At 41.2% G+C, this 20,605-nt stretch overlaps 1 protein-coding gene across 3 annotated transcripts; it reads left to right on the forward strand.

Annotated features, from left to right (window-relative positions):
* Positions 1–161: 161 nt before the first annotated feature.
* Positions 162–18,939, forward strand: LOC132260102 (telomerase-binding protein EST1A). Of its 3 annotated transcripts, XM_059758031.1 has the most exons (20): positions 162–283; positions 734–811; positions 873–2,011; positions 2,075–2,175; positions 2,272–2,307; positions 2,373–3,702; positions 3,768–3,878; positions 4,997–5,206; positions 5,293–5,500; positions 10,183–10,420; positions 10,533–10,644; positions 11,235–11,308; positions 11,381–11,484; positions 11,566–11,681; positions 11,782–11,919; positions 12,456–12,734; positions 14,672–14,822; positions 17,114–17,357; positions 17,456–17,595; positions 17,923–18,939. In XM_059758031.1, the coding sequence occupies exons 2-20, from the start codon at positions 754–756 to the stop codon at positions 18,054–18,056; spliced, it is 4,923 nt and encodes a 1,640-aa protein (XP_059614014.1). In that variant the 5' UTR covers positions 162–283; positions 734–753; the 3' UTR covers positions 18,057–18,939. The 3 variants fall into 3 exon arrangements, with proteins under 3 accessions (XP_059614014.1, XP_059614016.1, XP_059614017.1); XM_059758033.1 differs by lacking the exon at positions 2,272–2,307; XM_059758034.1 differs by lacking the exons at positions 17,114–17,357; positions 17,456–17,595; positions 17,923–18,939 and adding an exon at positions 14,903–15,268.
* The last annotated feature ends 1,666 nt before the right edge of the window (positions 18,940–20,605 follow it).

Consider the following 20,605-nt stretch of genomic DNA (forward strand, 5'->3'; position numbering starts at 1 on the left):
AGAATACTTTTTTTTGCCTTTCGTCAAGAAGGTTGTGAGGCGTCTGCTATCGGATGCTGACCACATGTTGCTGTTTGAATTTTCAAGAAATCCGACGGTGTGAAGTGTGTCGCGAATGGACAGAGATGCCCGCAAGAGCGCGCTTTGCTCAGTTTTGGTGGCTGTCTATTTTTATTCTCTCTTCAGAACGCGAGTGTGTGAAAAGTGCACTTTTCCAGGTGAAATTACAGAAATAGTGAATCAGTCTCAGTGTGAAAAGCTGCCCACACGTGAGGAGCATATGGTGAGCGCGGAGGATGCTTGTTTGGGGGTTGCTGTGCCCGCGGAAAAGCCCTCGGAATCCACCTAACCTCACTCGTGCGGGGAATCTTCGCAAAATCTCTCAAATTGATTAATTTATTTATATTTGTGATTAATATGATTGCGTAAACAATGCGTGGGTGGTTGATCTAGCGGTGGGAGTACTTTCTGCGGCTCCCGGGAAACTTCGCTCTGAGGGAGAGCTGCGAAAGTCGGGGAGTGTTTGACAGTCACTTTGTGTGGGGCAAACAAAAGACTCCAAGAGTGGATAGAAAAGGCAAGGGATTCCTGGAATTGTGGTATTTGCGTGATTTTGTTCCCAGTGAGTGAGAATGAGGTGCTGATGCTTTGAAAACTGGCAAGCGATTTCTCCCTTTCGTGAATTTTGCGCAGTCAGCAAAAAGTTGTGCTATTTGTTTATTCCTCCTTCCAGACGTAGAAGACAATAGCTCAATGGATCAGCCAAATCACTCTGTGGGCCGCAATCGTGGGCGATTACACCATCGCAAAGGTATATGCCACAGAGAAAGTAGTCAAGCGGGCGTCTTGCAATACATATTCCCAACTTTCAGATGAATCCTCAAACTTCAGACGGGCCGGAAGTGATTATTTCCCGGAGAAGGAAGGCAATGAGAGGAGTTCCCACGGTGGCGGCAGACGGAATAGGAAGCCAGAGCAGCAATTTTATATTCCAAAGCAGCAGCAAGAGCAGTTCCGAGGCGATTTTCGCGATGACCCGACGGATTCGATGGGTGACGGAAGGAAAACTCCCACGCCTAGAGGGGATTTCCAGGACGAAGGTGAACCGAGGGGAAAACAGAACTCTCAGCGAGGGAATTTCCAGCGAAACCACCAACGCCAGAGTGGTTCCAGTAGTGGAAACTCCAATCCTGGATACAATCGTGGTGGGAAAGTTCAGGAAAACTACGGAAGCAATCAGCGTCAAGTTCGTCAAGCGTCAGAACCTCGAGTTGTTCCGCAGTCACTGCCAAATTACTACCATGGCGCCAAAGAGAGAGATACGCGCAGTGTGGAGCCCAATTTGGCGGTGAGAGAGCCCAATAAGAAACCTCCGTCTGGTAGGAGAAATTCTGCGGCGGCCGAAAAGGCTCCTATAGGACCTATTACGCGACTGCCGCCTAATATAGAGTCTCTGCCGCCGCGGTTTCAGAAGAAATACCTACAGGAGAATGGTCTACCTCTAGATCTGCTCAATCCAGCTCCGCCTACGCATGCCAACCCTCCGCCTGAGACTAATGACTGGGATGGGCGATCAATTGTGTTCTGCGGTGGCAATCATCAGACTCCGAATGCTTCCAACTGGTCTCAGACGCTCCCCATGCCGCCGCGGGGAGGCAGAGGCCGTCAGAGGAAGGATTCCGACGTGACTCTGGACAACACTCGCTCAAGAAGTCGCAGCTCAGAAGTGACTCGTGGCAAGCCAAAGCTAAGCGACAGACTGAATCAAAGGACTTTCGAAAGGGATGAGGAGAGAAATCACGGTCGTCGGTGGGGAAATGAGGAAAGTGAACAGCGTGCGCAGCGATTTCCGCAGAGACAAATCGAGGAACCGCGATCGCCGGTGAGGAATCGTCATGGAAGAATGGGTGGAAAGGGACACGGAAGGGAGAATGTGGAGAAGATCGTGGAGGAGCCGAAAAAGAAGCCTGAACCTCTAATGTCATTCAATACAACGGCAATTCCGCAATTGGTGAGTGTAGTTAAGGGTAAAGTGTTTGAGGTGATTATCTTTATCAATTTACTGTGTTTGCAGGATTGGGCGACTGAAATGGAGAATGTGGAGAATGCAAAGATGCAGAATGCACAAGCTCCGCAAGAGCAACAATTGAAGCCTAACAAGCGTCGCGGCAGAAAGTGAGTATTCCTGATTTCGTTGGCTAAAAATTAACCTTCCTAGACAGATTAGACAGTACTAACTGCTTTTCTCTGCTGCAATCGTAACTAATAAAGAGGTGGTGGTCGCAAGAAAAAGAGTAAATTAGCCAAGTAAGTTTCTAAGGATGTTGATTGACAGGTATTTAATATCTATGTCTTTTGTCCGTTGCTTTTAGTACGAGAAACTCTGGCAATGTAGCGCCGAAGGAACAGGACACCTTTAGCAATCAGCAACAACCTGTGTTCAAGGTGCCAACGTATACCAACCGACGAAACAGTCAGGGCTCGGTGTCGGGAAGTCGAGAGACGAGCCAGGAGCGGGGATATCGCCAGCGATCGCATTACAACAGATCGCGAAAGAATAGCTATGACAGTGTGTCGCGAGAGGCGAGCACAGAGCGAGCTGGTGGGCGTGAAGGCTCGCGAAATCGCAGTAAGAACAGGAGGAAGAACAGGAATTCCTGGTCCAGCCGAGATAACAGTGCAGAGGCGCATTTCATGAGGACATCGCAGGAGAGTTTGCACAGCATTCGTGATCCGACAAATTGGCGTCGAGAAATCAACTTGGATGATGAATTTAAGAATATCTCTAATCAAATAAGCACACTCAATATTGATAGTGAGAAAACGTCGAAGCCGGGAATGATTATCTTGCCACAGGGTGGAAAGAGAGAGACTCCACGGAGTGCAGCACAGCCAAAAACACTGTTCGATCCTAAGAATCCCAATCAACCGATCGTGGTGACGGCAAGTCAGGGGAGAAATTACACTCCACCAGATGCAATAAATCACACAGCGGACAATTATTCCGTCCTGGATGCGTGCCAATATGCAGGTGATAAGTTCTACACTAGCAATGCCTATCCTGTGTGGTATGATCCCACATCTGAGGTGTATAGACAAGTGCACAATTATGATTTGATCGATACTCTCGTGCAAACTGACCAGCAAATTCAGGAGCTTATGGTGAATGGGGTGCTGTTCAAGGAATGGGAAACATTTACACTCAATCGATTATGCCTGAAGCAGCTTCTCGAAGAATTTCTCACTCGTGAACTGAAGTTCTGTCAACAGTGCAATGTTGAGCAACATATTTGGAAATTGCTGTACTACAATACCATTGAGATGCTGAGGAAATTCCATGCTGAGGACACAAGTGAGGCTGGAAGGGCGTTCTACAAGGGGAAATGTCTTGAGTTGATTAACGAGGGGAGTGGATTTTTTGAGAAATTGCTTCGCACCCTAGAGCAGAAGTATAACTTTCTTGTGGATAACTTTGTGGGTGTGAATGCTGGCGCTATGTCGAAGGGACTCAAGATGGTTAGTTTGGCGCTTGTGTCGGCGCAAAAGCTTCTGCTCTACCTGGGCGATTTGGCGCGATATCGGGAGCAGATTCTGGAGACCAGTGGCTATGGACAGGCTCGTCAGTGGTACATGAAGGCGCAGCAGATTATGCCAAGCAATGGAAGGCCGTACAATCAACTAGCAGTGCTTTCCATCTACTCGGTCAGTTGATCAGACTTGCAACAATAGCATAATTGAATCGATAATGACTCCTTTTTGCTTTGCAGAAGCGAAAAGTGGATGCTGTGTATTACTATATGAGGAGCCTGATGTCATCAAATCCATTCAAGTCTGCTAGAGAGAGTCTCCTGGCGCTATTTGATGAGACACGAAAGAAGGTGAGATTTTTGGTCACAGTATGTGATCGTGATTGTGTGCACACCATATATTTTAGAAAAAGTTCATTCGCACAAGAATGCTTAATAAGATAAAAAGAAACTCATTAATTACCAAATTATCGCTCTCTATTAGAATTGTGGTATTCTTTTATGTGAATGTTAGTGAAAATTGATTGAATCTTTCACTTCTTATGCTAAAGTGAGGAAAAAGAAACACGTTTTTCGCATAAAAGCTTAATTAAATTTCATCAGCATTTAAGTAAAATCCCAATTTAGTACGTGTTATCTTTGTTGCTACTGTTGAGCAATTTTTCACTCTTAATCAATAATCAAAAGCACGAAAGACTTGAATAAATCTGCGAGCGAGAAGCCCCTCGGAATGGGAGTTGAATAAAATCCGTTTAAGAGGAATGAATGCGAATGTGAATAAGGTTTGATAGAATTTTGATTGCTTCGCGGTTTTTTCGCTAGTGCTCATGGATGTTTTTTTTCTCTCCTTCTTTTCATTCTCTGAGTCAGTCTCTAAATTTCACTGTATTATCTAATTTAGCCAATTTGTTTACTCAAAATTGATATTGATTTATTTATGAGGTGGGATGATTGTGTAGTGCAGAAGAGTCTGATAATGTTCGCATGGTTCCGGATCACTAGTTTTGACATATAGTAAAGAAGATGTTTGTTAAAGTGGTTTCATGGTTTATTGAAATTTGCTGAAACATAAATGGCAATTAATGGATTTCTCTATTTCTACTGTTACTGCTATCATTGGGAATAATATTTGTGTGCGAAAAAACAGCACAAATTTTTGGTAAGTGTCATGACACTTTTACTTTCAGGCATTTTACACTGAAATTCAGTGGAAAATTAAATATTTATCATGGTTTTTATTTCTACTGTGCGTGTATTTAATTTGTATAATTTGAAAGATACACAAAACCTTGACGGAGTATTAAATTAAATTGTGTGTGAGTCAATTGGAATCCTCCTCTCACACAGAGAGATGTGTTGAGAAGATGAATTCGTGTCAATTTATAAGCTAAAAATAACGTAATGTTTGATTTTTCATCAAATTAATCACGGTTGCAACTCACATTGCTTCACTTTTTCGCACTTTGTAGTATGAGAATAGCCAGAAGAAGCGGGAGGAGAAGAATCGTCTGAGGCTAAAGGAGAAGGAGCATCGATTTGGTGGGCCGCTGAGGCGTGAAACTTGGGTGCATCCTGAGGGTGGTCGAAGAATCCATCGGACTTCTCCTCTTGATCCGGCCGCCAATCGCAGTGGTGACACGAGTGAAGAGGAGGAACTCGAGAATTTGGAGTCCATTGAGGTGAGTTGCAAAATTTCCGCTCGGCTAATTATGTGCAGATGATTGAAGGTGGACCTTTTTGTTCTTTCCTCTCTTCCCTTGTGCAGCTGAATAAGCGATTCATTACGAGTTACTTGCATGTCCATGGCAAATTGATTACGAAGATCGGCATGGAATCTTTCACTCAATGCGCTGTCCAAATGCTAAGAGAATTTCGGGCTCTTTTCCGGATCTCACCAATTCCCATCACATCGTTGCGTCTTTTGCAACTGGCAGCACTCAATATGTTTGCCATCGACTGTACTCAGCTCAGAGGTGAGTTTTTTTTGCCATGATCTGCATTAATTTCACATTTCAGATTATGGGAAAATTTGTCTTCTGTGTGTGTGTGTGTGAATTGAGAAGGGGAAGGGATGTTTTGCCAAGTATTATTAATTCTAATTTCAACACAAAAATGTAACGTTTAAAGAATAGTATTTGTGTGTGCGGCATTTTTTTTTGAAACACTCATTTGAGCTCAAGTTACAAAAACCAGACGATTTTTATGCAGCAAATAAAATCATGGACATCATTATTCTGCGGCGGTTTGTGTTGTTCAGATAAATATTAATTTTTCTGTATGTTTAGAGTCAATTTACCTAATTAATGCGCATTAATTCACCCCCTCTGTTGCTCATTTTTCCCATCTTGACCGAAAACCGCGCCGCTTGTTGGATGAAGAAGTATATTATGATGTTATTTTTATTGTTTCTTATTTATTAACACATTCGCGACTTTGTGAATTTAATTCAACTATGATGATGATAACGACAGTATTTGAATTTTATTTGTATTAAAAGGAATATAATGTGCGCGTCTCTTGGCGCTGTGGTGTGTGGCAATTAAGTGATGAATAAATTTTTAAAGAGCGCGCCATGCTCTGTGTATGATGGCTATTTGATGATCATCTTTTTGTCGTGCGGCGAGAAATGAGCTTAATGAAGGGAGTGTGTGGTGTACCAAAAAAGATGCGCCGCAGAAAGGAGTTGGGAAAGAATGCGATGCAATAACAATCCGCACACGATATGCCTATAATGATGCTGAGTTATGTGCAATGTGGCAAAATGATGGGAATACCTACTCTTGGGGTTGACAAAGCGTGCGATATCAGTTACAAATTAATAAATTATTCGAGGAATTAAATGTGAAATCGTAGGGCATTAAGATGATGATTGATTTCTGGGTGATCTTGGCAATGAGTGATCTTCACTTGTTTGATCGATCAGCTGAAGAAGTATTCGCTTGATGGTTGTTTGCAAAAGGGGAGATAAAATTTTATCGCCATTCTCTTTGTCCCTCTGAGAGATTCCACGCGGTGTATTTGCTATGGTGCGGAGAGGGCAGATTTTCTCAATTCATTACATTGCACAGTGTATACATTTGTGATGGTGCTTGGGTGCTGAAAAAAAGTCACCTCTTTGCTTGATCGCGAGAGAAAAAGAGAGGAGATCATGCAAAGGAAAAGGAGGATGTGATAGAAATATTCACACACCATTATGTTGTGTGCTGGGAGAAAAATGAGCAACACGAGAAGAAGAGATGTTGGAAAATTATATTGGCAAGGCTGTTTCAAGGTCGATAAGAACATTGCACTTCTTTGACGCTGTGACCTCTTGTGCTTTTGGTTGTTTGTTGCTTTGGAAATTTTCTGAAAAGTGAGGATGATCGTAAAAAAGTGGCAAGAGATGGCGAAACGTCGACGGAGTGATGATGATTGGGTTGATTGCTGGTGCCATTGATTGAATGTTGAATTTGATTGTTGATCCTCTCTGTTGTCTGGTTGCTTTTTAGTTGTCTCTATCTCCCCATCCTCTCGGCCACTCGCAATGATGGTGAAGAAGATCTCTGTGTGCTCATAAAATAAGTTAATTTATTTATCGAGACAGGTGATTGAGACAATTGGACGATGTCTCAATGTAACTGTTCGATATCGCGCTACGCGAGGGGCTGGCATGAGGTGAAATTTGTCCATGTCATTAGATGGACAGCGACGGTGGTGTTTGTGCTGAACGGTTTCTGCTATTTTCAATTTCCTCTCATTTTATTTAATTATAATAAATACCTCTGGACCGAGACGAGGCGTGCGGAGGGAGTTTGTTGTCTTGCGAGAAGTGTCCGGGAGGAAGCAACAAATATAGCCCATGTGTTGCTGGCGATTAACCTGCCTTTGCCATCTCTTGCAGCTCCTATACCTTCTCACATCATTCCTTTTAGGATATGGGGGGATAGTTGATGGTTGCAACTTCTCTCGCCACACTTCTCTTCGCCTTCGCTGCAAGTCAACTATTGGCGCCACTTTATATAAATTCCATTCGATCTTAGGCGCCTCGATCTTCTCTCGTTTGTTGCTATTTTAAGATACACTCGCACTTCTTCTGCTCATGCACTTTATCGTGAAAAGTGTGTGGAGCAGCAGAAGGGTTGGCGAGGGGGGAGGCGAAGGGACTCGCCGCTGGAGCTCCTCTCGATCGATTTATAAGTATAAATAGAATCTTTCTCTCGCGGAATGAATTTGCCATGACAACACACAAGGGACAAATGCATTGATTATGATGATGATGGTGCAACAAAACACAAGATCGTGTGGTGAAGCAGTTATAGTAATTTACTCACTCCTTCTATATCACTCAGTAGCGTGATCTTCTTCATTTGTGAAGATCAGACAAACAACAGCACGTCTTTGCTGCTGATGAGTGATGAGAGTCAGGCTTATGCGGCGTCTTTCGGAGTGAGATTAGCTTAAGAGATCGTCTTTTGATCGATCAAGGGTGATTTTGTGGTGATCTTGGGGGAATTTTTAATTAAACTTACATTCCAATCATGAGAAATATCTTGACAATTTCTTTCAGTGAAATGCAGAGAGTCAACAGTGTTGCTTGTCTATTGAGGCTGTGGAAAGAAATATGAGGTGCAATGTTGATTAATTTGATCAATTACCTTTAATTTATTGATTCAACACTGCAGTGGCATATTTTATTGGATTTAGAAGACACAAACACTCACACACACTCTCTCTTGCCACCATTCGTCTTGCTAATTTCCTTGCAGCGAAATCGTAAAGTTTAGAACTTTCTGCTGCACTCGTGCAGTGATGTTTACCTGAAAGTTGCACATATTCGCATCCATTAAATCGAGTAATTGATAGCTTAAACATTTCTATTTATAGATGAGTCAGAAGAGAAAACTTGTAAGAGGTGTCGCCGAGGTCTTTTTTGCCCTATCTTTCACTCCTTTTTTCTAGGGTAAATATCATCTCTCTAAGCTGTGTAGATTCTCAACCAGCTCCACTTCTTCATTTCAACCAGTTTTCATGAATGTTTCCAGCACATTAACTAATTTAGTAGATGCTGATGGAGAATGTTGAGGTTGTTTGATGTTTGAGAGCTGTAAGATTTGCGGGTTCGTGCCTTGTTGCAGTGTTGGAATCTTCTGTATTTGGTCGGTTTTGCCTTTATTATGGCCTTTTTTCACACTTGGCTTGGGTGATAAATCAACAGAATATCTCATGTGATGATCACTTCCGTCTTTTGTTAAACCAGTCAATCCGAATAATCGCCAACAGTATAATCATAAGATCCGAAAAATACCTCGCGTCTTTAATATGGCAAATATTTTCCTTCGCTATGTTGAATGTAATATGTTTGTCAGTTAATTTGACTCCTTAGGTGTATTTGTACATAAATTCTTTTGGATTGTTTTTTTCTTCTTCTCTCTATTTCACTTGAAGACCAATGGATAAATCGCGTAATTTTTAGGAAGTATCGCAAAGATGGCTGAAAAAATAGACACATGTTGAGGTCAAGAGCGATAAATACTCACAAGTAGTCGGTGAGCAATGTGAGATGACGATTAGGCGCCAAATTGTACAAGGAGTTAAAATGTCAATGCTGTGAGTGAAGCGTCTGTTTTTGCCTTACTCTTTCACTGTCGATACTGTTGATAGGTGGAGTTTTGTTAAAATATTTTTATTGCCACGCTCGCGAATTTTTTGGGCGTCTCTCGGGCCAATGCATCGCCATGCGGTGATGCCATTGACGAGGAAAAATCAATTTATGGTTGGTGTGTATATAAATATGTTGAGGCGGTTTTACACACTACGTGGAATTTCGTACTCAATTTGTAAGGTACAATGTGACCAATCTATTATTCATTTGGCACGCTACTTTGTGTGTGTAGCGTCGTTCAGTGACCTTGCCAAGGCTGATTTGCCGGGCGTTTGGAACTTTTTTCTCAGCCGACTGCGCGCTGCTGGATGAACTGGTGAATAGATGGATGGAGTCAGATGATGGGGAGCTGTGTGTGATGGCCTGAGACAAATGGATGGATGCGATGTGGTGTAATATGTGGCATAGTTAGAGAGCTATTTGTTTGATTATTGTTATTAGTGCTCTCCTGTTGTTTTTTCTCCTTTTTGGTTTAATCTCGAACAGCACATTCGCGAAATAAATACAATTTATGCTGATGCTAGGAATAAAAACACTCGTGTTAATAATTACAGTTTCATCTTGGGATGGATTAATTGTATAAGGAGTGGCAGAAGAATTCTCCAAACCCAAATTCTTCACTGACATTCAGGAGGAGGAGTAGCTTATTTGCTGAAATTGTTACTTTCCTCCAATTGAGAGCAAATGTAAACAGTTTACAGAATAATTGTTGATTGCTGTGATCGTGTAAATATTGTGCCAAGTGTGCATTTATAGAAAGATTTAATGGATATTTTATTGTTATACTGCCTTAAGTGAATTCATCTTGTGCTTAACTTGCAACATTTTGCTCAATTTTCAATAAAGAATGCCTGCGTTTTTTGCATGCCGCCACACTGGAGGCATCCCTTGGCATCTCAGGTGTCTGAATGCGTGAATATTTGCGCGCATCTTCTCAACAATTTAGCTGAAGATGAGAGACTTATTAGTGTCAATCAAAATGTTAACTTGCACTTCTGCCCTATCTCATTGCAGATCCATCAATAGCGCCCGGAGGACGATCTGAAATACAAGAGTGTGCAATTTCAATTGCTCTGATAATGTTTGGTATAATGCTTGAACGTTTCGTGACGATAATCAGGGAGACTCTATCACCGGGATCGACACCGTGCACAACAAGTGGGAGTCGTCAAGTGTTTGGACCAGTAATTACTCTTGATGGGGAGAATATTCTTCCCACGGCGACGGGAAAGAGCAACAGTATCAAGAATGAGTGAGTCTTCCTGCAATTTTTTTTTTCTCTCAACATATAAAATATGCAATATTGAGAAATAGGAAAAAAGTAACATTTGGTAATTGATTCTTTTGACTTGATATAAAATAAGGCATGGAGAAGCATGGAGAGCGATGACGACGAAAGAGTGTGAGAACAGTAAGAATGGCAAGAAGCTTTTAGTGCTAAACGAGGATGCTCGCGTTATGCTGCCGTCGATTAAGGTGAGTTTCTCATCAACTTCACTTGTGCTTTTCTGCCCCAAAACAAATGGCTATAAAGATTGTTATCACTCTTGTCAATTAATTAATATTTATATTGAGGAAAACGTTCTTGCTTGCGATTTCCAAAAGAAGTATGGCAGGGAATTTGTAGCGAGTGAGAGAGGAAGTCGATTTGGCTTTTTTCCTCTGTGCACTTCATGAAGTCTCTCGCTTGGGGAGATACTATAAAAATTTCTTTTATTTGTCTCTCTTCTTTCATAATATTCATCGTTGAATTTATTAAGTAACCTGAAGGTTGTCTTTTATTAATATGTCTCGTCTCTTCATCCAAAAGCCACGCTTCTGCTCATTCCCCCCCATTTGCCTTACTGTTCATCAAGAGAGTATATACACTGATTTCTGATGAAGTCAAGATATGAGAATCACACCCAGAGAGTAATTTTATTTTAACACTGGATTAACCTTTATGGGAGGAAATTTATCAATCTCTGTGTGCTTTTTCGGGTGAATTTTTTCACGAAGAAAACAACACTTAATTGGCTTTTTTGCTCCTCTCTCGCAAATATCACTATTTTGGAATGTTATTGTAGGTTTGGTGTGACTGGTTGCTGTGTCATCACATCGTATGGAATCCGCCACCCACTTGTTCTGACTACAAACTTGGGTAATTATCTGTTTTCACTTTCATTTTCCACACCATCCAACCAGGATGCTTCTAACATGTGATATTTTCTAGTTCCAGCACAAGTCACGATCCGTGGTCGAAATTGGCCTCTTTGGTGATGATCCTCGAGGATGTAGACATTAATCGTGATATTCTATCCACCGAGAGAAAAACCGGTGAGTGCCGAAAAAAGAAAGAATCAGTTAACATCCAAAAAGCAACATTTCAATTTGTCTCTCGCTCTCTTTTCACGTCAGATTACGAGATTGTGCGTCTGCAGGAAGATATAGCTTTAGCCGGTTTCACACCACTCATCTACGATGCTCCTGAGGAGATTTTTTGTCACAGGGACAATGATATTGAATCAGCTCAGGTGAGGTCTCAATTTTCTGTATCTCAGCAGAAAGAAATATATATTTTTTGTATTTATAATTATAATTTAATGCATTTGATCTGTGGTTGCTTCTTTGCAGAATGCCTTGCGTTTGCAGAAGATTTTATTTGTTGGCACAGATTATTTGTGCTCTTGCGAACCGCCCGTGCTGAAAAAAGTCACTTGCGAAGATGGCACGACTGAATACATAAGTGTGGTGCAGAATAGAACAGACGAGGTGAGTTTCGCGGTGGTCTTTTTGTGTCCCTCGGGGAGTTGAAGTGCCTAATTGGGGGTCTGTGTAGATATCATAAGGGTTTTACACACTTCACTTAACACTCTGTGGACTTTGAAAGATGTTAAGGTCAGGCATGATTATAAGAACACAGAATTTATCGTCTTTATTAAACTCTGGTTTCATTGTATTCTTTATCTTTGATCTAATAAGTCGTACAGCTCTGACGAAAATTCACACGTAGGGCGGACCGTTCTATCTTGGTATACATAAATATTAAATGAGACTTTGCTTTAAATGGCAATTTAATCTTTTAATTATGATTCTCAGTGCATAAATCAATATTTTAGTACAAAAGCACTGAGAGAGAATCCTCCGTGAAATTATATATTTTTCTCTTAATTAAGTCGCCTGAGAGGTGGAGATAATTTTAGAGTGTGTGTCTGCGTCTCGGTGGAGGATTATTTCTTTCATATTGATAGTGAAATTCAAGTTTGTCTCTTGACGTGCTCGTTTTTTTCTGTCTTTGAACCTGACAGTCCGATTCAGAGATGCTGGTTGAGAGCTTCAGCGACGAGGATGATAATGAGACGCACACGGGCGACAATCAGGCGAAGGTGGAAGTGTGTGATGCTGAGAAGACTTGTTCAAATGATGTGACGATGATGGGTGATAAGGAGGAGTTCAGTGTTGGCAGCAAATTGGACAGTCTGCCGAATTGTGCAGACAACGCAGCTGAGATAAGGAGCCTGTTGCGTCGCAAGGATGAATTGGAGCGTAGTCAGAAGATGCAGGAGCGACACAATCAGAGATTACAGGTATGTTGGCCATACAGGAGTTTGATGGAAGAGCGGGACTATATAATTACTTCTTGTGGCAATTATTTGCCCCTCCATTTCAATTTTTATTCATTTAAACGCACACCGTCGAAGTTTCATTGGCAACTCCCGCTGTGCCGCTGTTTTGCCACTCTTGTATGGATGAGTTGTGGGGAATATGCAGAGTGTAATTCTATCGAAAATTTCAAATTGCCGTTTTTGTTTTAGATTCTTCTTGATTATTTCTATCTCTATTTTTCTCATGAGCTTTTTTCTCGCCATCTATGGAAATATGTTTTCAATCAATTCTAGAGCAATAAAAACGTTCTCTGTGGGGAGAAGTAATCGTAGAGAATCATTCAACAATTTTTAGAATGATTCTCAAGCGCCTGACGGTGGTTAAAGCATCATACATTGCTGACTAGTCTTAATAAGTAACTCGTTGTGCGTTCGGTTCTTTTTGCACAGCACAGAAGAAAAAGAAGAAGAAAGGTGGAAAACTTTCATGTGAATACCACATTTTTGCATTATAATTTTATCATATATGAGAGATTCCGTGGATACAATATTATTTAGTATTCTGACTGCACATCATCCAGTTCAAAATTTAACACACTTTCTGTGTTAATGTCTTATATGGAATATTAAAAACGCATTCGCGTCTTGAATTGAGGTGTGAATTTAAAATAACATAAATCGCCAAGAAGTGGCTTTAACAGTGCAGTTTGCTCACTGGCATGGTTATCTCTTCTCTGCCTTTCTTTTATAATCACACACAACAAAAGGCAGAGAGAGAGAAGAGAATTATGTTGTAATAAAGCGTGTGTGCAACTTTGTCAACGCGGTGAGGTGTTGTGTGTGCAAAGTGTTGAGCAAAAAAGAGTCAAGAAGACCTTTTTATGTCATCTTGGCGACAATAATTTTACTCAAGGCGGGTTAGAGGGATTGAGGAGGAAAAAATGCTATTGTTAGGAGCATTCCTGGAGCATGGAGAGTGTCTGTGAGGTGTAGGAGGGAAAATGATAGCGAGTGGCAAAAAGAAGACACCACGGAGCACATTAGAATAATGTGTGCGCACGAGTAAGAAGTTGTAGTCAAAAGTGAGGTAGAAGAGAAAAAAAAGGACGGCAGAAATTGTTAGTCGAAGCATGAATTTGATGTGGGAACAAACACTCTTAAATTATGTCGGTGTCAGTTTTCTGGAAGGCGCCAATTTGCACAACGTGCATAAACTGCAAGGAATTTATTTCCAGGTCATCGTCACACGGAAATAATTTGTACGATGCGATGTCAAGATAATGCCGTGATAAATTCTTGTCGTATCTTATTTTGTGTCCTAGAAGAGATTGGAGGAAAAAATCCTCCTAATAGATGATATGGTGGAGGGAGAGTTATTACAGACGGCGCGTGGGGTGTAGGTGAAAGAAAAGAGTGGAGTGAAAATGGAAAATTAATAAAATGTCTTGCTAAAAAAAAAAATATTGCCTCTATGTTTTGCCAAATTGTCCGAAAATCCATCAAAGTCGTGATATGAAAGAAATGACTGTTGATTATATGCTAAAATATACTTCGCGGAAGTTAAATTGAGGCCAATGAATTTTCCGCGACAAGGAAATAATTGACACAGTGAAGCTAGAAATAGCCGGAAAGATGAGTTAGATGGCCAAAATTCTTCACTTTGTGTCGTATTTTTCGAGGAGAATATATTTATGACTGGCGCTGAAAGAAATTTTTGATTTAATTAACAGATATTTCACCTGTGCGATACCGCAAAATATTCGTCAACACTCTCGTCAGAGCCATTAGCAATTCATGCTAATTTGTGGCTGTAAATTTTATTGCTGTTTATATCACACGAAGAGATGATTTAATTGATGAAGAATGATGGTTGTTTTTGATTGTTTGACTGTATTTGTATCTTTTTCTGTCTCTTGCAGGACATTTTGCGGCAAAGCACAGTGTCTGTGCACATTGAGGTGCGTCCCAAGTTCCTAATTCCCGACACCAATTGCTTCATAGACTTCCTTGAGCAACTGCAGGCGATCGCGAATGCACATCCACTGTATCAGCTGATGGTGCCTCTTGTTGGTGAGTTTGAAGAATATCTTCCTCTTTTGTCCACTCGATCTCTGTCTCCATTGCCATGTTTTGGCGTTTTTCTCCAGCAGTGACAATTTCTTATAATGCCATAGAGTTGAATGTGTGTGGAAAAAATTGACTAATTGGTCGAGTTTGTGTGTGATTTATTCAGAGTTGGAGAAAGGAGCACCGCGCCATAGATTCGTGTCGATAGTGTCATTGACCATTGAAGGTATTATCCGCATAAGAACTGTGAGCGGGAGAGCAATATTAGGTGTTTGCATATAAATACAGATGAGATGGGAATCTCTGGACGTATTTGAGTAGTGTGTGTGTGTGTGTGTGTGGCTCGCGAAAGAGGGTGGAAGATGGTCAAGAGCGAGAAAAGGAGAAAGAAAGAGGGAATTTTGTTGTAATATAAATGTCCATAAAATGCAATATGGTGATGATAAACTTGCCGCAGATTTACAGTTCTGCTTGTTGTGTTGACAATGACACATTGTTCCGTAAATATTGACGTTTATTTATTCTGTATATTATTATATTATGTATATATATAAAGTCACAAGAATATTATGGTTTTTTTCATGTGGTGAAAAAAAAAGTCTCCTTAAGTCAGAATGTCAAGAGAAAGAAAGAGAGATATTCTTGAGATATGCCTCAATAATTTTGAGATGTTTGTTTTGATTCGGTATCATCTTGAGATGTTTACTTCTTTTGGCACAATTGGAGCGTTTTTTTTCTTCTTGTAGTTACTTTCTAGAGCAGAAAATTTGACAGAATATTCTCCATCCTTTTTCTCAATTTGAACACACCACACACAAATCAATGACCCAAAGGTAATGGTTATTGTGCTTCTCAAACATCCTCTCAGGCTCATAACACTATGTATGATTTTATGAAAATTGCTGGGCAAATAAAAATTGAAACAAAGTGCGAAAGACAGCCTGTGAGAATGTTTTATCACGAGGTAGAGACAAAGATGTCTTGTATACTTTGGCTGTTGTGTTTTTCGCGCCTATTTTTGTCGAGAGCTCTCTTTTGGTTCTTCTTTTCGCTAATTCTCACTGAAATATCACAACACTTAAAGAGCCAGATTGCACATCTATCATTTTGTGGGTAATTTTGTAAAATGAAGAGGAATATTAAACAATTTATGCAATATTCACCGTGATAATAAGGGGGACAATTGTGTAATTTCTCTTACTGACTCACTCTCTCCCCCAAAGTTTTTGGTGATGTGAGAAGAAACCTTGAGCGAAGTGAGTGATTGAAAGTGAAAGATCATTCAATTTAAAGGGGAACAAGTGTAAAGTTTGTGGGGTTATAAACAAGTGGATAGTTCAAAGTTAGTGTGGGATAAAAGGAAATCTTGAGAGTGTGAGACCTTTTAAATGAGGCTTATATTATTTACCCAAAGTGTCATGAAAATGTACTTTACACGATAGTGATGAGTGGATGAAAAGGTCTGAAGGCAAGGGTCAAGAGTGAAAAAATCTCTCAATTTTTACAATTGAACAATGGGTGTTTAAAGTTGGAAGAAGAGTGTGTTTGGTAGCATTTTCTTTTTTGCCTTCTCTTGGGCAATTCTCTCATCATTGGCGAGGCAGAGGGAAATCTCTTGAAAATCATGACTGATGTAGAATAATTGGTTGGAGGTGAAACAGCGCGCGCGAGTTGAAGGAAGATGGATTGACTCAATAAAATAAGTGCCTAAAATTATATTTAACCGATGACACGTTTTTGCAATCGAATAAATTTGCTGATACGCTTATGTGTGTGTCTTTTTGCCTCTATCGTGATTGCTAATGAGCTTTTCTGCGAAGTGTGGCGCCTCTAGTGAGCGGATGTTGAGCGCGATTTTTCTGCAGAAATGAGAAGAAATGTAGAGAATTGTGACAAAATTAGTATGATAGCTGCATGCGTGGTGTTGATTGAATATGTTGGGTGTGAAGGAAAGAAGAGTGGCATTTGGTTTATTTGTCACGGCAACTGCACGGTTAATATGGGCAGTTGTAGGGATAGTTCACAACATTCTCATGCACCTTGACATGGAAGTGTTGGCGCAAAAAGTTGATGGTGTCGCTCGCGGTTGATGATATGCAAATGAGATGAGATATACACAGAGAGATGTCTTTCTCTCGCGCCAAAATGCGATCCGCGTGTGTGCGAGGATGGCAGGAGTGCGAAGGAGAGAGAGGCATAGGAGAGATTAAATTGAATGGTTGAGATGATAATTGGTTAGAATTCACACCGACACTATGTGTTTTCTACATCACACTTTCTTCGCCTTTTTGCAGTGCTGAATGAGCTGGAGGGATTATCGCGGGGACTCAAGGGCAGCGCGGCGGCCAAGAGTGGCTCAAATATTCAAAGTGGCAACAATTTGCTAACGGTTAACACACCGCTGGCACCGACACTCACCATCTTCCCATCCACCTCGGTGTCGGTGAGCGGCAAGTCCGATCCCAAGCATGTGGCCATGGTGGCGGAAGCGTCGAAAAATGCCCTCATGTTTCTCAAGTCGAAAAATCCAGCCGTGAAGTAAGTGTTCTTTCACCCATATCGTCACTGTGTGATCAGAATTCTGCCCCTGCAGCGGCACTTGATAACCATCTGTGTGTATGCCTGTTCTGTTGTAGGTGCGTTACAACAAAGGGTTCAGTTCTCAATTCATCTGTGTTCACCGTGGAGGATGACAATAGTGAACCACTGTCCAATGACGATAAAATCCTAGCGACTGCTGTGCATTTGTGCAAGAACAATATTGACGAGGACAGAGGTGAGTACTGTGTAGCTTTTCATCTTCGCTGCCATTCGGCTATAGCGCCAATCTGCGCCTGGTTTTGCTTTTTGATTGAGTTCTGCCTAATTCATGCGGAATTTCATTAAACATAGTAGGAATTTCCCTACACTTGTGGTCAATATATTGCCATTGAAACGTGCAGTAATGTGAATCTCAGGAGGATTTTACTTATTAAATACGGTTCAAAGTGGTCAGAACTCAATCGATAACCAATGCCTGACGAGGTGGCGTCATGTCGAGACCTTCGTGCAATGTTTAAAATGTGCTTTTTTTCCTCTCTTTCTCTACTCCTCAATCTTTTAGATGGCACACGATACATAGTGAGAGAAGTTGTTCTGCTGACAACTGATAGAAATTTGCGCGTAAAATCACTGTCACGAGATGTACCTGTCAGGGAATTGCCTGATTTTATCAAATGGGCTGGACTGGGACCCTGATTTCTTTGTTGATGATGTTGATCAGAGTAAGCGAGATCTCGTGTGCAAAAGTAGATCTTAAATTGTGTTGATGTTTCTGATCACTGGCCACGATAATTGGGGTGATCACTAGCTGTGCGAGAAGAGAGACACTGTTCAGGATGGTGTGTGGAGAAGGCACGAGAATATTTAAGGAAGTATAAGTATTTGTGACGTGAAGTTGTTGTGCTATTTTTTACGATAGAGAGAAGGATATAAAAAAACACACTCTTACACCACTGAAAGTCTCTGTTTAATGATCGAGAGGTTGGATAAAACAAAAAAAAGAAGGCGATGCTGAACAGAATAGAAGTACTGGTTTAAACTATTGCAATTAGCCAAGTGGTACTTAGTGAAAAAATAATAATTATACGATAAGTTCCCATATTCTTGCTGCACAGATGAGAAGTGAATGTTAATATTTGATAAATGTGTATTCCCTGAGTGTTATTGAGATTGTACGCTATATTTTACAACTTCTTAATTACTTTATTGGATTTAATTTTAGAACATCTATTGTACGTGAATACCATAGACTAGTTTATTGGCCAAATCGGCACCTTTTTGCCCGCCCTAATCACCCCCTTGGGAATGAATCTTCGCTGTCTTTTTGCAGGAATTGTCGCTGAGAGCGTTTGTTTTTTACTTTTCCAATTATCTCAGCATCTTTGCATTAATGAAAATTGTTTTACAGTGATTATCCTTTCATAAATGATAACTGATTCTTTAGCATTAAGAGTAGTTGAAAAGGAGATCATCTGGGTGGAATATCATGTAAGATTGAGAGAATTACAAACAATTAAGTGAGAGACTTGTACATTTGCAGAAAGAGAGAATAAATTGTATTTTATTAGACCAATAATAATTTCGGAATATCTGGCATGAGGCGCATGTGGGAAATTGAATTAAAATTCCCTCCGTGGCGTCCTGGACGACGGGTAAATTCTCCAATTACACCTCATGCAATTACACTTGGTGTGGATTTTTATTGTTTGGCGCATGATTGGAGGGAAAAATTGCGCGAATTGATTCTTTTTGCCGTGATTGTTCTGCGCTGGACGGAGAGGAGGCAGCGAGAGAATGCCGTGGCGTCTTTTTTGCCGATCGTGCCAACATTTAATTCATTTGATTAGCTCATCGTGTTTTATTTAGTGAAGCGTGGTCATCGTTCAGGGCTCTGCTGGCCATTGTGCTGCTGACGGCTCGAATTTGAGCATCAATATACTGAGAGACGCGGAGTCACAAATGAAGACAACCTGCTGCTGATTTGTTTACTGCGGTGATTACTTGGCGATGAGGTGAGGAAAAATTGGAGAAAATTCCGCTGGGCGCGAGGATGTGGCGCGCGGCGGCGGAGACAAAAACAGGCAGGAGATGCACGGTGGAGAATTAAATGGATTGCGCGAAATGGCCGAGGAGAGACAGTGCGATGAAGAAAAGAGTTGGCTTTTTTGAGCAATTGGCCGATGGGGGGAAGGCCAAGAAGATGCTCTGCTCGGCCTTGAAAGGTCGTCGTCGTCCCTGCTCTTGCTCGCAGATCAGCAAACGATCATGACCAAGAATTACCGTACAAGAGGCTAACATGGGAAGAGATATATTCTAGCGATTGTGCTTGGGGATCTTCGCTTGTTGTATAATTCAAGCAAGAATCTCCTCCGGACAATGATGGTTGCCTCTCTGACGGCGATGACAAGACTCAATACGCTTGTACACCTTCAATTTGTGCCGGTGAGTCACTCGGGCTGTGCTCAAAGGTATTAAATTGTGTATTTACTCCCCATAGGATCCGGTTTCTCCACAGCGCCTCGGAGGACCCCGCCAATTTTCCGGGAACACCGCGCCGAATAGACGGCGATCAGTGTGGCCAAAAAACTCACTCCGGCGTGACTAAGCCGCGCAAATATTCACTGGATGATGGTCACCTGACGCTCCTGGAGGTGAGAAACCGCACAAAGGCAGAAGAGGGTGCCAAAGTTGCACGTGAATCGTGATTGTCTCGCGCAAATGATTTATTGGTGCTATTCGCGAATCTAAACAATAAGCTATAAAGTTTATTAATCAATTTCATGTCGCCTTTTTTCCAGCTCAAATTCTTACTGCAGGCATCAATTTTTATATAAAGTGCTTGACATCAGTCGAGAGGCATGTCATTCCAGCAGCAATTAACCTTTTGCGCTCATGTTTTTGCACAACCACTATTATTTACTCCTCTCAACTCAATGGTTCAGTGCCTCCCAAATATTTCCCATTCGCCGGATGGGCATTTGCCACGATTTCTTTCCACCTTCCTTGCTCCCCTTTTGCTTCTTCTTTGAAGCCACTTTGGCAGATAAAGAGAGGAAGTTCACTGGATTTTAATTGGACGTTTTTCACATAATTTGAGAATATTTGTCGTGCTTTTGTTGCCTGAATAATGTAATCGGAATGTTGGTAACTGTTGTTGTTGTCTTAAATATTCTCTGAAAAGAACATTAAATATATGTGAAAATAAAAGATGAGCGAAATTGTCTTCTTTTACCATTTTGACTTAC

Source organism: Phlebotomus argentipes, unplaced genomic scaffold, assembly GCF_947086385.1.
Source record: "Phlebotomus argentipes unplaced genomic scaffold, Phlebotomus argentipes genome assembly scaffold_18, whole genome shotgun sequence".
NCBI classification, from domain to species: Eukaryota; Metazoa; Arthropoda; class Insecta; order Diptera; family Psychodidae; genus Phlebotomus; species Phlebotomus argentipes.